Here is a 23,864-nt window from a genome sequence, read left to right on the forward strand (position 1 = left end):
CACTAGATATGAGAGGGGTATAAATAAGACAGGTTCTACCTGCACTCCCTAAGCAGCTTCTAATCACTGGAACCCAATCCTGAACACCTGATTCTAATTTTATGGATTTGAAGGTGTGATAAATGTAGGGGTGTACTTACTTTTTCTATGTGACTGGTCTGTTCTTTGTTCATTTGTGAAAATTACTACAAAATGTCAAATTTGTGTGTCATTTGATAGAGTATAAACTTTATTAATAGGCAATGTTTCAAAGATCAAATGTTTGCTTGTCCAAATATGTCAAAAAACCCAATTTCCATCGGGTGTACTTATTTTTTCACATGACTGTAGGTAGTTTTGGACCCTCCCTTTTCATTATCATAAGCGGTGAGAAAATTAGAAAATGTTGTGCGAGTAAAATAGGAAGTAGATGAATGATATGGATAGACTATAGGGGCAAAGGTTTGAAGTCCCCTGATCATCACACCCATATGTGGTTCTTCCACAGACTGTTGTAACTAAGATGGAAGCACACAACTGTATAGGATGTATTTGTATTCGGTATCATTAGAATTTCCCTTTACTGGAACGAAGAGGCCTAAACATTCTCCAGCACAACAATACCCCTCTGCACAAAGCAAGATCCATGAAGACATGGTTTGCCAAGGTTGGTGTAGAAAAACCTGAGGGACCTGCACAGAGCCCGACTAGAATGCCGACTGCACCCCAGGGCTCCTCACCTTACATCAATGCTTGACCTCACTAATGCCGTTGTTGCTGAATAGGTCATCCCCACAGCCATGCTCCAAAATCTAGTGGAAAGTCTTCCCTGAAGAGCGGAGGTTACAATAACTGCCAGAAGAGGACTACATCTCGCATGGAATGTTCAACAAGTACATATGTGTGTGATGGTCAGGTATAGACAGTGTCCTCCATCAATATTGGCACACTTGGTAAATATGAGCAAAGAGGGCTGTGAAAAATAATTTTTATTGTTTAACTTTTTGATCTTCTGTTAAAAATAAATAAATAAATTCTCTGCTCTCACGGATATCAAGCAATTGCAAACAAAACAGGTTTATAAAAAAAATATCTTTGTTAAAAATGTGTGCCACAATTATTGGTATCCTTTTAGTCAATAATTTGTGGTACTTCCCTTTGTCAAAATAACAGCTCTGAGTCTTCTCCTATAATGCCTGATGAGGTTGGAGAATACATGGCAAGGGATCTTTGACCATTCCTCTATACAGAATCTCTCCAGATCCTTCACATTTCGAGGTCCACACTGGTGGACTCTCCTCTTCAGTTCACCCCACAGGTTTTCTATGGGTTTCAAGTCAGGGGACTGGGATGGCCATGGCAGGACCTTGATTCTGTGTTCAGTAAACCATTTTTGTGTTGATTTTGATGTATGTTTTGGATCATTGTCCTGCTGGAAGATCCAACCACGGACTATTTGAAGCATTCTGGAAGAGGTAGTCAGGTTTTCATTTAATATCTGTTGATATTTAATAGAGTCCATGATGGCATGTATGCTAACAAAATGTCCAGGTTTGGGATTATGTATATGTAGATAGATAACTGACCAAACATGTGCTGGGGCAGATAAAATTGTAAAAGTTGAAAATAAAATGGGATAGTAAATGAAAAATGATGAAGTAATACAAATTTGATATTTACATTGGGTTAACACTTTGTACCATTACTATATACCCACTAAAGATAACGGTATAAGAAGGAGAGAATTACTTTGCAAGCTTTTGCCTGAGTACTTTGGGACAGCATAGATTTATACAGTATACTGTAGAACACTTTGATATCCCTGCCTGCATCAATATCCTGTTCGGGTGTAAAGCTCCTGCACCAGCTCTCATTAGCCTGGAGCTGTGAGGTCCACAGGAGATAAAATGCAGGAGGGAGATCAATCCTGCAAGGGCCCTCCAATGAGGTGATAGATGAGCTCCAATTGAGCATGGGCTTTAATTGAAAACTTAAGGTCCAGGAGGCACCAAGCCAACGGAGACACAGAACATCAGGATGGAAATGAACGGTTTTGCAAAAGGCACTGGATTCACAAACTTGCCGACGGATGATGGACAGCTCAACCGGAAATATGATTCTGAAGAAACATCTTGGGAGTTTACCGTTTTGACATTTTTTTTTATTCCCACAAAAAAAATGGATGACCATAATAAACAAAATAGTACGTTTAGCTAGTACTAGAACATGAACACACATACATTCTCTAACAAGGTGTTATTTTGTGTGAAGCCTGGTTTGAGACAGCAAAGTAGTATTACGAGACAAAACGTCACAGCCTCTCTCCAGAAAGTTGCTTCTGCCCTCATCAATATTATACACTGCTTAAAGACACATTTTAAAAACACTCTGCAGCAACGCACTGCGGCTTACTTGTGTGTGAAGCGGTTGAGCTAGCACAGCTTGGCATTCCACACAGAATCATTAAAGCATTCTGAGGGCTGGAGAGCCAGAAGCTATTTTCACTTTTCCCCCACATCAGCACCAAAAGCTCCTCTGTTAATAAAGAGGGGAAAGCGCTTACATGTTTTTTACTGTACAAATACTTGTTAACACTCTTATCTGTAATGGGGGACATCATCTTTGTCAGGCTTACCTTGAATGCCCTGGCATGAATCACTATATTTACAACACATCCGCTCTCAAATTAAGCTTGTTTCAACTGAACATCCTCTCAGTCCAAGTGATTTGTGCTATTTGTTGCGCTTAGTGCAAAAAACTGCTACATGCATCCACCTGGAAATATTGAGCCAGCTTGATAGTAACATCTTCATGGTACCTGCACACATTTTCATATGAATACCCCGACCGACACCTGCAGTTTGCATAATGACACCATTGGCCTCGTGCCTTTTAACCTTCATGCTATTGAGCTTTATGGCCGGTAGGGTTGAATGGAGCATGCAAGGAGAGACGAAGGGAGGAGTGTAAAGAAGAGAAGAGGAACATTTATTAAAAAAAATTAAATAAATAAATAAATAAAAAAGAGATCGGGAGAGGAGAGGGGAGAAAAGAAGAGAAAAGGTGACAGGTGTTAATGAGAAGAAATGAGTGATAAAGATAGGAGTGAAAGAAAGAGCAGTGTAAAGGAAAGGAAATGAGAGGAGAAAAGAGGAGTGGGGTGTAAAGCAAAGGAATGTAATGTAAAGGAAAGGAAATGAGAGGAGAAAAGAGGAGTGAGAGAGGAGTGGAGTGTAAATGAAAGGAATGGAAAGGAAACGAAAGAGGAAAGGAACATAAAGGAAAGGAAAGGATTTGTGAATGGAAAGAAAAAGAAAGCAGAACACACATGAAAGGAAAGTAAGAAGGAAAAGCAGAAAGGTGGAAGAAAAACAGCAACAGAGAGAGAGAGAGAGCGAGCGTGAGAGAGAGATGCAGGATCCTTCTGGCACGTGTCTGGTGTAAACATCTAAATGTGTAAGTGTGTATAACAGGTGCTTCAGTGCATGCTGACTCCACAGTTACGAATGACCCATCCTGAAATATTGTCCGTTCCGTTTACTGAAGCCATATATTGCCAGAAATCTGCTTAGCCACCCAAAGAACACTCACCTCCCCAACATGCCCTGTATCCACCATGAATATTTACTAGGGCTGCACTGATCCCATGTCGTCGCCCCCCCCATTTCCCATACAACACTGATATCAAAACTGTAGATATGGACGTCTTCATAATAATCAAACAAACTCTTTACAATCTTCTGTTGCTGAGCTGTGTGAAACGTGACAGCGTACTGTAAAACAATTTGTGGCTCACATTCACATGCATGATCTGTCAGTGGATAGAATCAGCAAAAAAATATAGCTCTTTTTCAATGTATGTTCTTATGTGATGTTGCGTCCTTCTATGTCATCATCCACCGCCGAAGTTCAACTGCAGTACGCAAGAACGCAAGTACCAGCGTCACATGAAATTACCTGGATGTGTCCTTGATATCGAGGATGCATTGGATGCAGATTTGAGCGCATCGAACCTGCCTGAAGACCCAGAAGTCATTAGAGTCAAACAACGGCGAATGACGGAAGCCTGACCCATAACTAAGTTTTAACGTCTTTTTAATGACAATAATCTAAATATGCATCGAAAAAGACATGATTTAGATGGAGATGTATATGAGGTTTTTGAAAAGAAGTATTTTAATTAAACTAGCTTCCGTCCGGAGGTTACGATAAACTCGTTAGCTTCGTTTTTAGTTCTTGTGAGGTTGCAGTTGCAAACGCTGTACATTCGAACATGCTCAATTAACTTTTGGTTAAATCAGTCATTTAACAGCAAATCTATTAACCAGCTGAAACATATTACATAGGGAGCACTGAAGAAATGATGGTCCTTTCCCACTACTAGACGGTCCATTGCGCAGCAGGAAGATTCGCACAAAGATGCGTTCTACAGTACAGTACAGAACGTCCTCCTGTCCTTCCGAGTTCGTTCTTCTTCCAATGTAGCCTAGAAAGCCCGGTCTTCACGAGAACCCCAGCCCATTAGTTGCGTTCTTAGAATTGAGAAACGGCCAGTCAGGTCAGAGCCGTCGTTCCAGGCCAGTATGAGGTCCATTATCGATACTTATTACCGGAAATGGTCCAGCTGTAATATTTACTCTTCCAGGTCATGGTATGAACTTACACAAAACTACAAATGACACATGAGTGAGACTACTCTACGATATTATCCTGAACAGAGAGTTTAATGCCTGGAGCTAGTCAAGGACGACAATTAGGATTATTTACACTGTGGGCAGAACTACAAGGGACTCCAGGGATCGGTGTACATGGAGGCCTACATGTGATCATAAATATGCATCTAATCATGCACCTAATTAGCCTAGGCAATTAAAGTCATTGGAAATAAAGTCATTGCAATAGAAATAAATGTGCTGCATGAGAGTGCACTGAAATGCTCCATCTCTCTCTCTCTCACTCACTCACACTCACATTTTAGAAACTGTCAGGACAGATTTGCACACAATTCTAAGTCACTGCTACATCATTTGAAGCTCCAGCATCCACTCAGGCGTTTACTACTGCTGAAGGAAACTGCCAGGCTCGTGCATGAAACCTCAGTCCTGAACATACCGTGCTCATGTGTGGTGTTTAGACGTTGAACACCAAACCAACCATCAGATCTGACATAAACTGCGCGTGCAGAAAGCTTTTAAACCGTGCCACGGTGCACGGCACTGAAACGAAAGCGAGGCAGAGTGAGGCAAACAAGGCAAGCAAGGCAAGCACGCTAACGCTAGTGTAATATTTCGCATAATGGAAGTTGTAGCGTAGCGGTAGTGGGCATGACGTGTCGCGCGCACAAGGGGTGGAAATAAAAAGGCAGCAAGTGCACTAAAGCATATGGCCAAAGAAATCAAATGCGACAACATACCTTCATAATTCCGGCTCCCGCCGTCGACGCGTCGCCTTGCGGCTCTATTCTGGTTATTTCAAGCGCTCTCTCTATACCTGCGGATCCTCCTGCTGCTGCTGTAGTATTTATGTATGTATGTATGTATGTGTGTGTGTGTGTGTGAGGGAACGCGGTTTAGCTTACGGATCCATAGCACTGCACTGCTGCTGATGTTGAGGATGGATGAGCTTGTGAGGGAAGAAGACAGCAGCGCAGCATTACAGCGCGGTGGCCATGCCTTCAGAGCTCCTCGCTTAAAACAACAGCGGTCCGAACGACACCGCGATCAGTGCAGCTCCGTGTGTCCCGGGTTCGGCGGTAAGGAAGCGGTGACAAGCCAGAGAGGAGCGCGGAGCCCGGATGGGGAGGGGATGCCGTGTGAAACAGTGAGATTAGGACCGCCTATTGGGGGAAGCGATTGGACAATCAGCCTGCCTTTGCGACTGAACTCGACTGCTCACCTAAATACTTCAGTCACACAGCAGTGTTGCATTGTGGACAGTCTGGGATTAGATGTAGCCTACGGTAGTTTGTGTTCCGTAGGGTATCGTCTTGAGTGTAATAATACCGCATGCTGTTGTTGTTCGTTTGGGGGGTTTTTTTCCCCCTCCATTTTTGCTTGTATTCGCTTTTGTATTTCTTTTTGTGTTGCTGTGCTTATCAAAGAAATAAATACACTTACAAAATGTACAGCACCGTTCAAGTGAATGTATTCAAATGGCTCGTGTTCATGTGTTATAGGCTACAGTAATATCCTGTGAACATGGGCGTAAGCATTTGTCTAAAATTGCTAGAGTAGCTAGTTATTAGCCTAATTGCATTAGGGCTTGTATTGTTTGTAGTATTTTAGTCAATATTAAATATAACATCTTTATTTCAATATAATTATCCTGAATATGAAACATATTCGTTATGCCCTTCACTGTAATTTTAGTTCATGAAACACTTCGTCTCCGTCCAAACAGCACAACATCATAATATCAATATTTATACTATTGCACAATTTTGATAGTGTTTAGTGCGGTATGCGGTTTTGGGATGTAGCCATGGTGACAGGTAGGCATGGTATCTCTCTCTCTCTCTCTCTCTCTCTCTCTCTCTCTCTTTCTCTCTCTCTGCTGCAATGCTCTGCTGCCCCTGTAGCTCAGTGCTGACATCAGCAAATGCGCTCGCTGTTTACGCTCTGCCATGACGTACTGCCCCTAAAGCCACGCGCGGCGTCGCCCCCACTTCCGGTTCAGACCAACGGTCATTTAACGGGTTCGGGAAAGAGCTGGGACACTGCAGAAGGATGCGTTGTGTGGTTTTGAAGAAGAAGTGAGGGAGCGCGTTTTCCGCGCACGCTGTTGCTTTGCCATGGAAACAGAAGTATCCTGGATACCGTGGCTGATGTGTGTGCTACCCGGAAACACCTCCCTGAGCGATACGTCATTTTTGGGCACGCTGACCATCATAGCACGATGCACCTCTGGGGACGAAAGTCTCACATGTTTGTTTGTTGGTAATTTGACTACTTTTGCTGTATGGGGCGTTGAATAAAGGTCAGGGGTCCATATTTTATCTGTGGAGATATTCTCACAACAAATATTAAATAATCAGTCATTGATGACAGAAGGTATATGGCAAATTGTGTGGGTGGGTGTGTGTGTGTGTGGGGGGGGTTACAGGGTGCCAGTCCATTGCAGGGCACACTCACATACAAAATCACACATCATTCATACACTACAGGCACTTTAGACACGCCAATCAGCCTACCATGCATGTCTTTGGACTGGGGGAGGAAACCGGAGTACCTGGAGGAAACCCCCGCAGCATGGGGAGAACATGCAAACTCTACACACACATGGCCCCGGTGGGACTCAAACCCCTGACCCTCGAGGTGTGTGCCCATACATGTAACCATGTGCACACTAAAATCAGGAAGAGGTGCATTATAAATCTGATTTAAGATGCTAACACATTTACTCAGGGACCAATGAAACATTGCAATTTGGATGGTGTCATCAAATAAAAGAAAAAAATTAATATATATATCTGCAACGTGCTCAATGTAGAACATTCATTGTGATTTTCACCGTTTATCTGAATCCATTAAGTTGTCATCTGTCACTCGTATTTAAAAAAAAAGAAATTTAATCCCTTTTTTAAAAAACTTGGCAAAGCATACAATAAGAGAAGAGAGAGAGAAGGATTGAAGGTAAGATAGTATTCAGAGACAAAATAGATACATTAATGACAGCAGACTGAACGTGTCAATAATATATTAATATCTAATTCAGTGGGAGAGTAACTGTAACACTGGGTCTATCATTTTAAAAACAAAACCCAAATCCCCCAAATTCCTCATTACCTTAGACACAACTACCTGTCTGATTAGCAATATTTTGTGACGTCATACTATAAGGGATGAAATAATGTCATAAAGTACAACTAGAGGGCAGTATACATTCACCAGTCTGTCACCATAAAGCAACATAAAAATCAATTGTTTTTAATGATTGTTCCAGGTTTTTAAAAAAGATTAAATCTGTAAATAAAGATTGTCCTTAAACTAATCATTGTCACTGACTTACAATTAGGACAGGATACAGTATTCACAATAGAACATAGAAAACATATCAAATGTTTAAACTGAGGAGATGTACCATTTTAAGACAGAAAAAGATCATTTTGAATTACATGACCACACAACGTCTCAAAAAAGTTGGGAGGGGGGCAACAAAAAGCTGAAAAGTAAGTGTTACTAAAAAGAAACAGCTGGAGGAACATTTAGCAACAAATTAGGTTAAATGGCAACAGGTCAGTAACATGATTGGGTATAAAAAGAGTATCTTAGAGAGGAATCTGAATGGAAGCATAAGTTGCTCTAAAACCTGTATATAGCTTTCAGCGTTGATGGTACCTTTCCAGATGTGCAAGCTGCCCATTCCATAGGCACTAATGCACCCCATACCATCAGAGATTCAGGCTTTTGAACTGGGTGCTGATAAAAAGCTGGACGGTCCCTCTTCTCTTTAATCCTGTTTAGTTTAGAGGATACGGTGTCCATGGTTTCCAAAAAGAATTTCAAATTTTGATTCAATTTCCACTTTGCCTCAGTCCATTTTAAATGAGCTTTGGCCCCGAGAAGATGGCTGTGTTTCTGGATCATGTTCACATGTGGCTTTTTCTTTACATGATAGAAATTTATCTAGCATTTGAGGATGCCACAGCAAAATGTGTTCACAGGCAATGAGTTCTGGAGGTGTTTCTGAGCCCATCCAGTGATTTCCATGACAGAATCATGCCTGTTTTCAATGCAGTGACACCTGAGGGCCCGTAGATCACGGGCATGCAATATTGATTTTCACCCTGGTCCCTTCCACACAGAGATTTCTCCAGATTCTTTTGATGAAATTATGTACTGTAGATGATGAGATACAGTGCATCCGGAAAGTATTCACAGTGCTTCACTTTTTCCACATTTTGTTATGTTACAGTCTTATTCCAAAATGGATTAAATTCATTATTTTCCTCAAAATTCTACAAAAAATACCCCATAATGACAACGTGAAAGAAGTTTGTTTGAAATGTTTGCAAATTTATTTTTTAAAAAAACAACAACAAAAAAAAACATGTACATAAGTATTAACAGCCTTTGCCATGACACTCAAAATTGAGCTCAGGTGCATCCTGTTCCCACTGATCATGCTTGAGATGTTTCTACAACTTCATTGGAGTCCACCTGTGGTAAATTCAGTCGATTGGACAAGATTTGGAAAGGCACACACCTGTCCATATAAGGTCCCACAATCATGTCAGAACACAAACCAAGCCATGAAGTCTAAGGAACTACCTGTAGATCTCAGAGACAGGATTGTATCGAGGCACAGATCTGGGGAAGGGTACAGAAACATTTCTGCAGCATTGTAGGTCCCAGTGAGGACAGTGGCCTCCATCATCCATAAATGGAAGAAGTTTGGAACCACTTCCTCAGTTTAAACATTTTATATACTTTCTATGTGCTATTGTGAATATCATGGGTTTATCAGATTTGCAAATCATTACATACTGTTTTTATTTCTATTTTACACAGTGTCCCAATATTTTTGGAATTGGGCTTATATTATGTTTTATTGTGCTATGTAAGATATTACAGTGCTTTTTTAATGGGTTTTTTTTATTATTTATTTATTTTTATACAGTGTCAGGGATTAGGCTGCACATAGCTCCTCAACATTGCTCATGCCATATTCAACCGTACTGAAAATTAGACTATCTTTACATCCGGTTAGACTCATTTAGTGGTCTAGAGCAGTGGTTCTCAAAGTGGGGGCGGCCTCCTTGAGGGCCGCCAGGGGGCGCCCGGGGGGCCGCGACAATTTGGTGTGAAAAATAAATTCTCACTCTCATACAACCACACACAGTCAAATCCTAATGTAATGTAATGTAAAGATGTAATTATTAATAATAAAAAAAGAGGGATATATTCAGAAGTCTGTATTTTTAATGTGTTTTAAAGACATCTTGCAAAAGGGGGGCCTCGGTCAAATGTTAATGCCATTTGGGGGGCCTTGCCCTGGAAAAGTTTGGGAACCCCTGGTCTAAAGTTTAGACCACTTATTAGAATAACTGACTTCCTTAAAACGGCAGTTAGATATTTTACTGTTTGAGGCAGAGCACTAGCGAAATGGTATATTTTCGGTGCATTCTGGGCTGTTTTATAGTGAACTGGGAGGGTTTTAAAGCTTGAGAGTTCATCCAATCTGGCAACCCTACTGTCGACGCTCTATATATTCATCTGCCCAGAATCCCTCCCTTTAATAAGTTTCCAGGCTTGCGGTTTGCTCTAAACCACCTGTTTTGCTTTAATCCTGAACTGAAGGCTTAGATGAGGGGATAAATAGGGAATGAGGGGTTATACCCTGTTCTGTCAATCAATGCGCATCGAAAAGCGAAGTCAGGACACCACGAAAGAAGAAGCGCTGTGTGAGATTCGGTGTGTTACAGTTTAAGGTGATTTATTTCGTTTTTGCTCTAGAATACACTAGATACAAACGGGGCTGATGGGACACTGATGGTGAGCATCATGCACTGCGTTCCGATGAGGTGAAAGGGAGCAAATCCGACATGAATGAGGAGAACCGGAAAAGTAAGTCCCTATACTAGATTCCCTACAGTTCTCTGTTGATTTTGAACACATATGGAATGGGGTCCAAATTGCACTCGTTTCCGCTCCATTCGGGAAATCTTTGCGCAAATGTGCCTTTGCGCCTTTCGTGGGGGGAACAATTGAGAGACACTCGACTGATTCCAGAAGCAGAAATCTTCAACACAGAAACTGTCATGAGAGATGAAGGTTATGCGCCTGCAGCTGTGCTGGATGTTCTGAACCCATTTCCTCCATCGCTTGAGCCAGATGTTGTTCAGCCAGATTGAATGTGACTGATTAAAGAAAGGCAGTGTGAAGACTGACCTACAACAAGCTGATAGTGTGTAATCTCAAAAGATGCTATAGAAGCATATGTGTTAATTGTTGCATTACATCATGTATAATACAGGCTACAGTAGAATAAGAGTGAGCTCCATATTTAGATAAACCTAGACATGCATTGTAGGCATCTCCAAAAATTGTCCACTGTGTGTGTGTGTGTGTGTGTGTGTGTGTGTGTGTGCAGGGTGTCGTGCCCCAAGTTTCCTGGGATAGGTTCCAGGCTCCCCGTGACCCTGTGTAGGATAAGCGTTACAGAAAATGGAGGGATGGATATAATTCCGGTGGTGTACAGTGGATTAGTGGTTAGCACATTTGCCACACACGTCTGGGGTTGGGGGTTTGAATTCCTCCACCACCCTGTGTGTGCAGAGCTTGCATGTTCTCATGGGTTTCCTCCGGGTACTCTGGTTTCCTCCCCCAGTCCAAAGACATCCGCTGTAGGCTGATGGGCATTTCAAATTGTCCGTAATGTGTGAATGTGTTTGTGTGATTGTGCTCTGTGATGGGTTTGGGACACAGGGTGTCCCCTACCTTGAGCCCTGCCCGAGTCCCCTGGGAAATTCCCGTGACCCTGTGTAAGATAAGTGCTATGGAAAATGGATGGATGGATACGATTCTGAGTCTGAGTGCCAGCTAATGCTTAATCAATACCAACATCCTCTTAGTAAAGGTGATGACACTCTGTGGGTTTGTGGGCCGTGTTGTGTTCACGTGCAACATCTGAATTGTGTCAGCATCATGGGCATTTCGAGCATAAAATCTGTCCGCCAATCAGAAATATGTTTCATATTCAGTTTGATGACAGTCCAGCATTTCCAGATATTGAGACTAAAACTCAATATCGGATCAGAGTACACCTACTGAGTTTGGTGACTTGGAGTCATGTTCTCCAAATGTTCTACATGGTATGGTAATTATTTTCCTAATACGAAATCGCGATACCGTGAAAGCTACATTACTGCTTACCTCTGAGCCAATGAACATGAAGAGAAACCTATCTCAGACCTTCAGCTTAACATCTGTTCAGGAAGGTGGTATCAGTGATAAAAGAAAACTATTCATAACCAATGGTTTATACTTGTAATGTTTAATAATATGGTAGATGTTTTTGTTTGTATATGGGGTGCGCTGAATAATATCATATTGTTAAAAGAAGATGGACACATGCTGATTCCTCAAGTCATCTCAAGTCAAAAGATTCTTGTGAGATTGAAAGGTACTTGTATTTCACAATATCAGTGACTCTCTCTAGTAAAGCGTTTTAACAACATGAATTAAAATGTCCTCATCCAAAGCCTGTAGACAAGCTCTACAGATGTCTTCAAGGATGTGAAGAACAAAACATTCATTATTTCCACTGCATCTTCTTTTCGACAATGATTGTGTTCACCATTAACCTGGTCTGGTCTGATTTGTGGGCTGCTATTATTCTTGTATCAGGGATACAGTGACTATAATGACTAGAGATTTTTTTTTTTTTTTTTTTTTTTTAGAAAGGACTCAAACATACTCATATACTCCATTGTTTATGACCTACTACGTTAGGGCAGAAGTGATGCTGTTGTTAGAATTTGTGACGTTCACAAAATCTGATAAGCCTGCATTCAGTAGTCTGTGCTTCCACAAACAATAGCGTGAATTGTTTTGAGCAGTTCACAACTTCTGCTTGAGCAATTTCTATTTAAAGCAGATCTTTGTTAGACCTTAATTTAAAAAAAATTAATAACTAGAGTGTTTCCCCCCGCCTACCTGTTTAGCAGATTAATCAAACAGCATAATGCCAGGTCAGTTCTCCCTAATATGATTTCTGTTTTATTTGTCTAAATGTTTATGGAAATAAGAAAGTTATAATTAATTATCGATACAGTCCTCTCTCTTTCCAGTTATGTGGTAGCTGGACTGTTGTTTAGCCAGAAGCTAGTCAAATGAGTCCACAGGTACTAGAGCACTGAAAAACCTCTGTCCCAGAATCCTTTTCGTTCACACTCTCACTGTCCTTGCATGGAAGTAGGTCACATCTGTCACAGTGTGGCTCAGCTCACCTATTGTAGAAATCTCATCTCCTCACCACAGGCAGTGGCTGATTAGCAAAGCTGTGTTTTCAGGCTCCTAACAATAAGGGGTTTTCGCTGCTGATTTTTCAATGTAAAAAAAAAATCACAGACTGCCTTATGATCACAGTACAGGTTGAAATGAGCACATGTATATAAATCCATTTGAACTATTTAACTATTAAGCACATTAAACAAATGTGCATTTATATACTGGAACGTTTTATTCTTGAACTTTCCTGCAAATGCAGAACACAAACCTTACATTATGTGAAAATGCAGATTGGAAATATTTCGTGTAATATAGGCCTTTTATTATTTAAGTTTTTTAGTTGTTGAGTTTTAGATTAGGAAATTAAAAGAACATCCTATCAGAAGGACTTTATTTTGGCTGGCATAATTTCAAACCATAGAAGTTTGAACAATAGAATGGTAGTTTTTCACTTAAAATGTAGTATTAATTTACTAAAAGTAGTAATACTGAAAGTGTTATTCAATACTTAATAGGGAGCCCAGAAAATCTTAATCTAAAATCTAAACCTTAAGCAGGTTCTTAGCCCATCTTTGAATATGTTTAACTGTGCTGTTGTGTTCTGTTGTAAATATTGATGTAATTTAAAAAAAAAAAATTAATGTGCAAAATTTGAACATGCCAACTCTGATCTGTGACCAATCAACATGAAGTGAAAGCTGGCACATGAGAACATTGACATGACAGGAATCAGAAATATTCCATCTTGTCTTTGTCATCAGGTATTTATTTTTATTTACTGCTTATTGGATGTGTCATGTATCATTGTAAATTTGTTAGATTCATGGAGCTCATGTCAGAGATAAACCTCTCCACTCCACACTGTGCTCTCTTCAGGTAATGGGTACTCCAAAGAGACGGAGGAAGGTGGTGAAGAAGGAGAGGAGGAGGAAGAGGGTGGAGGAGATGGGGACGAGAGAGGAGAGGATGAGGAGGACGATTGGGAAGACAGTGGCAAACCAAGGATAAATCGCACAGACACACTCAACTCCAACACCAGCTCTACAGGGACACAGAGGAAGAAGAGCCAGCATGGCAAGAAGCAAGTGCAAGGCTCCAACCAGGTGCAGCGAGCGCCAAGAGCCCTCTTCTGCCTTAAGCTGAACAACCCCATCCGCAGGGCGGCACTGTCAATAGTCGAGTGGAAGTATCCTTCAGCACTACCACAGTTAAAATCGAAAGTGCTTTGTATTTTAATACATTCTTGATATACACAGTATTTGCAAGGAATGTGTTCAGATTTGTCATGTGCTGAGATTTCGATGGGAGACATGTGAAAATGGGCTGGTTTGATAATTACAGGTCCATTGTTTAAACTCTGAACTTATTTTTCATTTATTCACCTTAAATATGTATTATTATGAATTACTCAGTAACTAAAGTGAAGATAAAAGAATGGTATGTTTTTTTATAAGAGTGAGAAATGCACATTTATTGAGCACTTTATTAATACTGGGTAGGGCATACCCCCTCAATTTTTCATGGCATGGATTCTACAAGATGTTGCAAACATTTCTTTGAGATTCTAGTCTATGTTGACATGATTGCATCAAGGTGTTCTATTGGATTCAGATCCAGTGACTGGGAAGGCCACTGAAGAACATTGAACTCATTGTTATTTCATGAAACCAGTATCATGCTGAAAGTAGCCATTAACCAATGCATAAATTGAGGCCATGAAGGGATGCACAGGCAGCAACAGTACTCACATAGCAGGCAGAGAGTACTCACAGACTTTGGCATTCAAGTGATGATTGATTGGTATTAACGGGCCAAAAGAATGGCAAGAAAACCTTCCCCACAGCATTACACCACCTCCACCAGCCTGGACTGTTAACACAAGGCAGATTGGGTTCATGGATTCATGCTGTTGGAGAAAAATTCTGACCCTACCATCTGTGTACCTCAGCAGAAATGGAGATTCATCAGACCAGGCTGCATTTTTCCAGTCTTCAACTGTCCAGTTTTGGTGAGCCTGTGAACACTGCAGTGTGAGCTTTCTGTTCTTGGCTGACAGAACTGGAACCCTACATGGACTTAAGCTGTTGTAGCCCATCTGCCTGAAGGTTTGATTCTTTTCTGCTACAATTGTACAGAGTGAATATCTGAGCTACTGTAGCGTTTCTGCAAGTTCAAACCAGTCCGATCATTCTCCATGGACCTCTCTTATCAACAAAGCATTTCTGTCCACAGAACTGTTGCTGTTGTTTTTTCTTTATTGCACTATTCTGAGCAATCTCTAGAGACTGTTGTGCATAAAAACCCAGAGATCAGCAGTTATAGAAATACTCAAACCAGCCCGCCTGGGACCAACAATCATGCCACTGTCAAAAGCACTGAGATCACATTTTTTCCTCATTCTGATAGTTGATGTAAACATTACCCAAAGCTGTTGGCCTGAATCTGCATGATTTTATGCACTGAACTGCTGCCACACTCTCGGCTGGTTAGATAATTGAATGAATGAGGTGTACAGGTGTTCCTAATAATGTGCTGTGTGAGTATATGCCTGGACCCTCCAACAGGTTTTGGGACATCACGGGTTTACATCTAAACCTGGCTTAGCCTATACTGTGATTGGTGATTCTACTGAAGCATAACATTTTTAGTTCACTGAATGCCTTCTTGAGACGTGAGATGAAGATTTCCACAATCAGGACAGTAATTAAGAAGTTCCAGTCTATATTGTCTCAATGCACTATGACGAGGATGGTTTGAGTGGCCAAAAAATCTCCAAGGATCACAGCTGGAGAATTGCAGAAGTTAGTTGCGTACAAACTCAATCATCTTCAGTTTGTCAGACGATATATATATATATATATATATATATATATATATATATATATATATATATATATATATTGGATAAACCTGTGTTTTGTTTGCAGTTGTTTGATATGCATGAGAGCAGAATATTTCTGTGATTTTTTTTTTTAACAGAAGATCAAATGGTTAAACAATAAAGACAATTTTTCACAGCCTTCTTTGCTCATATTTCCCAAGAATGCCAATATTAGTGGAGGGGACTGTAAATCATCACAATCAATAATCCACTGCTTCCTTGACTCATTTGTTCAGACCTTTTGATATCTTTATTCTCCTAGCCATTTTTGCTAACTGTGTGGCTCTGGGAGTATCCAAGCCTTTTCCTGAGGATGACTCCAACTCTACTAACCATGACCTGGTGAGTAGTAATGATCCCAGAGAAATGAATGAGGCAATTCAGAGAATTAAGTTTGTAAATTTAGTAATTTAAGTAGATGTTTTTCAACTTGGCATATTCCGCTTTAACATACTCATTGTAATTAATATGCTAGCAGGTACACAATATATCACATGCAGTATAGCAATATATCACATATAGCAGGTAATTCTACTGCCTATATCTTTGCACTACAATTACTTCCATTGTTAATTTGACCAGTTCAGAGTTCTTATTTGTTGATAGAATATAAGTAATATGATAGACAGATAGAAATGATAAATAATAGGCAGAACCTTGACTAGCAGCAACTTGTGGTAATATATTTTTCCTCAAACAAAATTAAATTTAGTAGTTATCACAGTAGACTTAATGGTACTATCTACAAATTTTTTAGAGTAACCCCGTCATAGGCAGTTCATAGTCGACAACATGAAGTCATCCATCAAACAGTCTAGCAGCTTATTTTGAGCAGTTTTAGTTGTACATTTGTTCAACTGTGTCCAATAAGGCTGGTGTGTTTCCCATGACCGTTGCCACAGTGTGCAAGATACACATGGAAGAGGTAATATCATTAACTGGGGTTGCCACGTTCCAGCAAAATGTCCAGACCAACTACATCTCAAAAACCACACAAAAGTCCTAAAACTAGCCCAAAGATTTCAGGCATTGGAAAAGTGAGGCACATTTCTTCTTAATTCTAAGCCTTTATGTTTGAAACAAAGTCACTGTGGTGCACACACATTTCTGATGTACAGACATTATGTACTCCATAATCCCCCTTTCCCATTCCCAATCCTTTCAGTATATTTTACAGTAGAATTGGTTCTCTATATCATAGACACATTGTCTGCACTTACTGTTGTCTTTATGGAAAGTTTTAGATTTAAATCTGTTTCTTTTCTGTGAAATAAACTATTTTTAAACTAGTCCAATTTGATGTAAAAATTATAACCCTGGCAACACAGTCTTTGACTGTCCTGTTCCTCCTCCACTGAAAATGTTCATAGAGCGTGAGCATGGTGCAGCATGATTGCTGGCCCAATGGGCCTCTATTAGCAGTTGCTGTACAACATCTAGAATGATTGCACAACATCTAGAAAGGTGGCCAGATTAATGGAACATTGATTTATATCTGTCAGATAGCAAGATCATTGGTTACTCAACCGAGGTTATTAGCATTTGATTAATATGAACACTTTGTGAAGATTAGTATTTGTTGAACATCTGATATAACTGTATATGGTTGATAGAATACACTGTATGGCCAAAAGTATGGTGGACACCTGACCATCAGACCTGTATGTGCTTGTTGAACATCCCTTTCTTGCTATAACAGCCTCCACTCTTGGACATATAGTGTACATTGTGTCAACACAGGTGTGTGTGTAGGCTCTGGAGCCACGTGACCCTGACCAAGATAAAGCGGTTACTGAAGATGAATGAGTTAATCCCCTTAACAAGGTGTAGATCTGTCAGGCAAAATAAATATGCAGCTGTATTTTGTAATATAATTGATCTCTTGGATCATTTGTTACTTCACCATCGTTACATTCTGATGAATCATACTATTTAAGCCACAGAGTTTTACTGTTTTACTGCTTTTCCACTTTCTAAAATTGCATACATGCTGGTGAGGAGCTAGCAAATCCCAGCGAGGATTTAATAGAACCAAAATAACAGTTTAATCTTTGCCCTGTCAACCTCATGTGCTTTTATATTTCTGGAAACTTCCATCATTATTTAACAGTAATGGATTAGCTTGGTCATATTTGTGGTTACTGTTTGTGGAGTTGGAGAAATGAATTTCCTGTCAGCTGAATATTGTAATCCTGTACAGCCAAGGCTATGATCACATGTGGCCAATCCACCACCTTTTCCGCATGCGGATTGTAATCTCTTTGAGTGCTTCAATTTATATTTATATCCAATAAAATAAGCAATTTTAATCCCCCCTTCCCCCATGATCCACATGCTGTCTTGGTGCTTTGGTGCTTATTCACAGAGTATGACCGTTTTCTGATTCTTTAGCTGTGATGTCTTAGTGGGGGGTCTTAAAGGAACAGAGGATCCTATCTGAGGATTAGGAAGTCTGCATCAGCTAAATGAATTGTTTGTTTTGTATGAAGGGTTTTGCGTGCTGGATACAGAACGTGGTACACGCACTTTCACCAATATCAAGAGAATGAACAGATCAAAAAGGGTCCTGCGTCAACACTGCTAAATGAAGATTTGAGTAAATTTACTTTTTAAATTAAAACTGGTACAGAAGATATTCCAACCCCATGTTTTAATTTTATGAGAATTGAGCTTAATGGACCATCAATGAGGGCAATTCTCAAAGCTGTATGTGTGCCATTTATGCAGGGGAACATGCCTGACATCCCATTAGTGCATAGAGGCTAAGTAAACCAAGCAGTCATCTGCTAAGAGGGGTTACCATAGGGCTTGTGAGAGAAAACTAGAGAAAGGGAGAGACAGAGAAGCCTAATAAGGTTGCACATCATCACACTGTTGGCTGACCCTTTGGGCATAGCCTTCTGCCAGTCACGTTGGAATGGCTGTAGCTGGAGTGGTGGAGCAATGCAATTTGCATGCAAATGAAGCAAAGCAAACCGCCCTGAACGTTGACACTTAAATATATTCAGTACCCCAACCTGAAGAAACCAGAATGGTGGTAATGCATGATGGAAAGTGAGATGTTCATCACTGAAGTAACACAGTCTCTTGCAAACAATTTCTCTTACCAACTGGAATAGCTAAAAGTGATTGTTTTTGGCTTATTGGGTTTGTTTTTGATATTGCTGATGAATGTATTCACACTGCATGCACCTATAGCATTGTCAGATTCACAAGTCGGAGGATCTATTTTGTCTAGATGTCTGTATTGAGGCACGGATTTAGTAAATGGTTGTGTGTAAAAACACATTCAAACTTTATAACATCCACAAACAAAAAAAAGAGTAATTTTATTTACTTACAGAGTCTAGGGAGGATTGTATCTCTCAGTTGTGTTCATGTGTTTATGGGTATAAACATGTATATGTGTTTATATACTGTGTAAAGTGACCTTGGGTCTGAGAATTCTGCTAAACATTATTATTATTATTATTATTATTATTATTATTATTATTATTAGAGTTGAGAAACTGTAACAATTTGCAGTTTTCTACATACAGGTACAAAATATAGTTTTGTGTGTAAAGGAAGGGTGATTTACTAAGCCAGAACTCACTTAGAAAAGCAATTGTTTAATTTAATATGAGGTATTAAATATGCCAAAGCCTGTTTGTATCCTTTGAAGCCAATAATCTTTACTAAGCATTTACTTGCAGTTTGAATAATGACACACACAAGCATAATTTATTGCAGTTATGCTTTAGTGTCTCAATTATGACTTAATATTATCACAGTAAAGTTGCTCTAATATTCAAGATGGGATTAAGATGGGATTACTTGGGAGCATTTCCAATTTGATATCATGCATATTCATAGATCCTGGTAGGTTTTTTTTAGATGTAGAGTGTAGAAATGTTCTGCTGCCTTCTTGATAGTTAATTCGTTCATTTATTCATTTATTCATCTTCAATAAATGCTTACAACTACAATATGCCGATCCCAGAAGGGCAGATATTCATATTGGATGGGACACTAGTCCATCGCAGCGCACCATGCTTACACACTCGCACTGAAAAACAAAACAATTATTATTATTATTATTATTATTATTTAACTTTTGTAATATTTGCTACATATATTAAAAAGCGCCACTTTAAAAGAAATGGTGAATGTGTTTTCCCATTACTTCCTATAATTAATATTTTGAAGATAAATCTGAAAACTAGTGAATCACAAGCGGTTTTAGAGACTGAAACATTCACCTGCTACATAATAATTTATTCAGACAAATTTTTTTTTATTGTTACCTCAGTCCTTATTAGCCTTTAATTTATCCAGATGGTTGGGGGCTGTCTCTGTTCCTGGCTTAGATGAGACCAGCATGTTGCTTGGGGTAGAGTGCCTTGCCCAAAGGCAGAAGGGCTAAAGCCCAATAAGTGTAGCTCATCATCTTATTCAAAGCTTTTTTGAGAATGAGATGTTAACCTCAGTGGATTTTCTCAAGAAAAAAAAATCCTTAAACCAAAAAATAATGTCCTAGTGGGAAAATAGATATGAGGCTAACACAAAACGTGTCCTTGAACGGCTTGTACTGTGAATAATTATTCTCTCCCTGGATTTTCTACTAAGCCATACATAAGGTACAGAACCATCATACAGAGGAAAACGGATGGATTTAATTCAGTTCAATACAGTTTTATTTGTATAGCACTTTTAACAATGGACATTGTCCCAAAGCAGCTTTACAGAAATATATAAATTCAGGATATATATTTTAAATGTATGAATATATCCCTTTTGATAATTAGAATAATTCCTTTAGATGTGAGAGAGGCAAAGAAAAATTCAGATGGAGATGACGTGTGCAGGGGGGTCAGGGGAGATTCAAACTGCCTGTTCGTTTGGCTGTTTTAAATGCTCTTGCCTCTGATAAGCAGCTTACTCTACTTTCCTCTCTCTATCTCTTTTCCACATCACTCCATCACTCATTTTTGTCCCTATATCTCTCTCTCTCCATCCCCCACTTTCTCGCTCCACCGCTGTGTAGATGCTTAAAGCCAGATCTCAGATGCCAGGTGCAGAAGGGGGAGGGATGTAGTTAATGAGTGTGTGTGTGTGTGTGTGTGTGTGTGTGTCTGTGTGTGTGTGTGTGTGTCTGTGTGTGTGTGCTGTTTCTCCTTGCATTGAGTCAACTCATGTCTCTGATCCTTCTGCAATGTTAATTTCCCTTCATGTTGTATTAGTTTTCATTGGTCCACTGGTATAAAATATGATATATTCACAATTTATTCAGATCTATAGATTTATGGCTGTTCAGTGTTTTGCCAAAAACATGTTGAGATGTTGATTGTGCCCTGCGATGGACTGGCACCCTGTCCAGGGTGTACCCTGCCTTGTGCCCGATGCTCCCTGGGATAGGCTCCAGGTTCCCCATGACCCTGAAAAGGAGTAAGCGGTAGAAGATGGATGGATGGATGGATGTTGGGATGTTGCACTTTTCAATTGAATCAAAAGATTGGTCATAATTTGGCATCCCCCGGTAGCAGAGAAGCTCTGTCAATTAGCAGTAATCCATTTCTTTCTTTCTTTCTTTTGTTTGTTTCTTTCTTTTTTAAACTTTTTTTTGGTGGTTTTTGTCGCAAACCATTTTATTTTATCATCACATATTGTACTGCTAAATAATATATACACTGCTAAATAATATCTTTTATCATTTATCCTTATATTATTTATCTTGGTCATTTACAGCCATTTATCAGCATACACACGAATACAAAGAAAATCAATGTTTACAAAACCTTTGTAAATCTGGTATAACTTTTTCGTTCTGTCTGGCTTAACAAACATGTACATTTGCATTTATGGGATTTGACAGATGCTCTTATCCAGAGCAACTTACAGAAGTGCTTTGAAGTCTTTATCAATAATTATATCCTGATACTGGTTCACCAGGTCACCAGGTCACGGACTAAGAATACTATCAGTCTGAAAAACTCGGGTGGGGATGTTAAGAATATATTAAGAAAAGCACACCGACAGCACATTTTGGTTTTTAAATAAAGTGCCAATTTAAGTACTTGAGGAAGATATTTAAACACAAGTTTACTCAAAGATTGATAAGTGAGGCCCAATGTCCGCACGTTGCGCAGACCTGATAACAAAACCTTTGCAGCTATTTGAATGTGGTGAAAATCTCTTTTAAACCTGCTTTTATGAAATTAATGGTTAAAATAAACCACAAGGTGTGTAATATTCATTTTATTATTACTAAAAAACACTGAGTGAATGAATAAATTCATTTAGTAAAACTTTTGGTAATAAATTCATTTAATTCATTTAGTAAATGAATAAATGTCAGGTTTTGACATTTGACATTTTAATTTTGTGTAAACTAGGGCTGCAACTAACAATTATTTCCATAATCGATTAGTTGGCAGATTATTTTTTTTGATTAATTGATTAATTGGATGGGGGCAAACGTTCAGTACCATTTTTTTAAAAAGGAAATCCACAAACTGAGTGTTACAAATGTAAACTTTAGACTAAAACTGTTTGTCCAATTATATATGACTGAAAAGAACCCAATACACGCAGACACACACCAGAATATATATTCTTCATTTAGGACTGTAGTTTAATTCAGTGTTTTTTCTGCATCCATAAAAAATAATGCATAAATACTTCCATGCATTACTTTTTTATAAAAGGTAATATTGATATAAACAGTAAACTGAAGAAATGCATTGAAGGTAACTCTGGGTATTAGGCTAAAGCAAGCGGCGTCACATTATGTGCGTATGACGTCATGCGCCGTTGACTAGGAAGCGGCTTTTACTTCCGGGTAGTAAACCTCTAGTGTTACTTTTGAGACGAAATTACCTTTCTAAACTTCATACACTAGACTGTAGAGTACACAGTGTATAGTGTAAGTGTATAGTACATCATCTGGGACACAATTTTAGTATTTACTCTCTGAAGCGTGTTTTCCAAACAGAAATAATGTAGTGAGTAAACACACCCCGTGCCATGCACAGACCAACTAATCGATAATGAGACAATGATTTTCATAATCGATTATTATCGATTTTATCGATTAATTGTTGCGGCTTAGTGTAAACCATTTTCAGGAACTCATTCCAACCCAAATCAACCATATAATATCATTTTTGCAAAAAGGCTGAACGTGTGCTTATGACAAAATATTTAATTCCCATATAAAACAGAATAGGAAATATTCTGCATTGTGTACAGTGTGTAGCTAATATGACCAATATGACCATGTAAATTAGCTGGGTTTGTTGATCAAAATATCAAATTGGCACACAAATGTATTAAGTTCTTAAATAATGTAATTGTGTGAGCAAAACAATATGAAAAATTGTGTGTGTGTGTGTGTGTGTGTGTGTGTGAGAGAGAGAGAGAGAGAGAGAGAGAGAGAGAGAGAGAGAGAGAGAGAGAGAACATTAAACAAGGTAGCATTTTAGACCTTATTATTACAGTTCAGGCCTAAGCTCGCCTCACTTTCAAAGGAAGAAGGTATAGTCTGAGGTCCATCATCTTATTTCTATCACTGCAGATGTAGTTCATATGAGTCACTACAATAGTGCATGGTAAAACACTGCATTTCCATAATTAAGTTAATGCTTACGTTAATCCAGTGAAATAAATAGTAGCGTAGTATATTATACTGAAACTTAATGATAAATGGTGATTTCTGTGTGGTGTGTATCCCAGTGTGTGTACAGTACGGTAGCTGCAAATACAAGAAACTTAAAGATACAAGAAAGTTAAACTTCTAACGATGCTCACACTCCTTTGAACACACTGAACTCCTTTGAACACACTTAGCATGGCTTGACTTCATACTCAACGGTTATAGATAGGAAGTTATTTACTATCAAACTATCCGGTGTCACCTAGATGAGGATGGGTTCCCTTTTGAGTCCAGTTCCTTCTTTAAGGGTTTCTTCCTCATGTTGTCTTAGGGAGTTTTTCCTTGCCACCTTCCACTCTGGCTTGCTGATTAAGCATAAAAGTACATTTAAATGTTATATCCAGATTTCTGTAAAGCTGTT

The 23,864-nt window shown here is 39.3% G+C and overlaps 2 protein-coding genes across 5 annotated transcripts in view; one reads left to right on the plus strand and one right to left on the minus strand.

Annotated features, from left to right (window-relative positions):
• Positions 1 to 5,990, minus strand: part of magixa (MAGI family member, X-linked a) — an 84,429-nt gene extending 78,439 nt beyond the window's left edge. For 2 of the 4 annotated variants that reach the window (XM_047155597.2, XM_017468499.3), the window contains exon 1: positions 5,558 to 5,962. In XM_047155597.2, the coding sequence (XP_047011553.2) occupies positions 5,558 to 5,565 (8 nt within the window). In that variant the 5' untranslated portion in view covers positions 5,566 to 5,962. Of the gene's footprint in view, positions 1 to 5,392 lie in introns of all 4 variants that reach the window. The other 2 variants (XM_017468500.3, XM_017468503.3) reach the window with 2 other exon arrangements.
• A 4,243-nt stretch (positions 5,991 to 10,233) lies between these two features.
• cacna1fb (calcium channel, voltage-dependent, L type, alpha 1F subunit) overlaps positions 10,234 to 23,864 on the plus strand; it is a 64,430-nt gene continuing 50,799 nt past the window's right edge. The window contains exons 1-3 of the mRNA XM_017467154.3: positions 10,234 to 10,544; positions 13,806 to 14,115; positions 16,047 to 16,152. Of these exons, the coding sequence (XP_017322643.1) occupies positions 10,523 to 10,544; positions 13,806 to 14,115; positions 16,047 to 16,152 (438 nt within the window). The 5' untranslated portion in view covers positions 10,234 to 10,522. The remainder of the gene's footprint in view (positions 10,545 to 13,805; positions 14,116 to 16,046; positions 16,153 to 23,864) is intronic.

This window comes from Ictalurus punctatus, chromosome 5 (genome assembly GCF_001660625.3).
Source record: "Ictalurus punctatus breed USDA103 chromosome 5, Coco_2.0, whole genome shotgun sequence".
Taxonomy (NCBI): domain Eukaryota; kingdom Metazoa; phylum Chordata; class Actinopteri; order Siluriformes; family Ictaluridae; genus Ictalurus; species Ictalurus punctatus.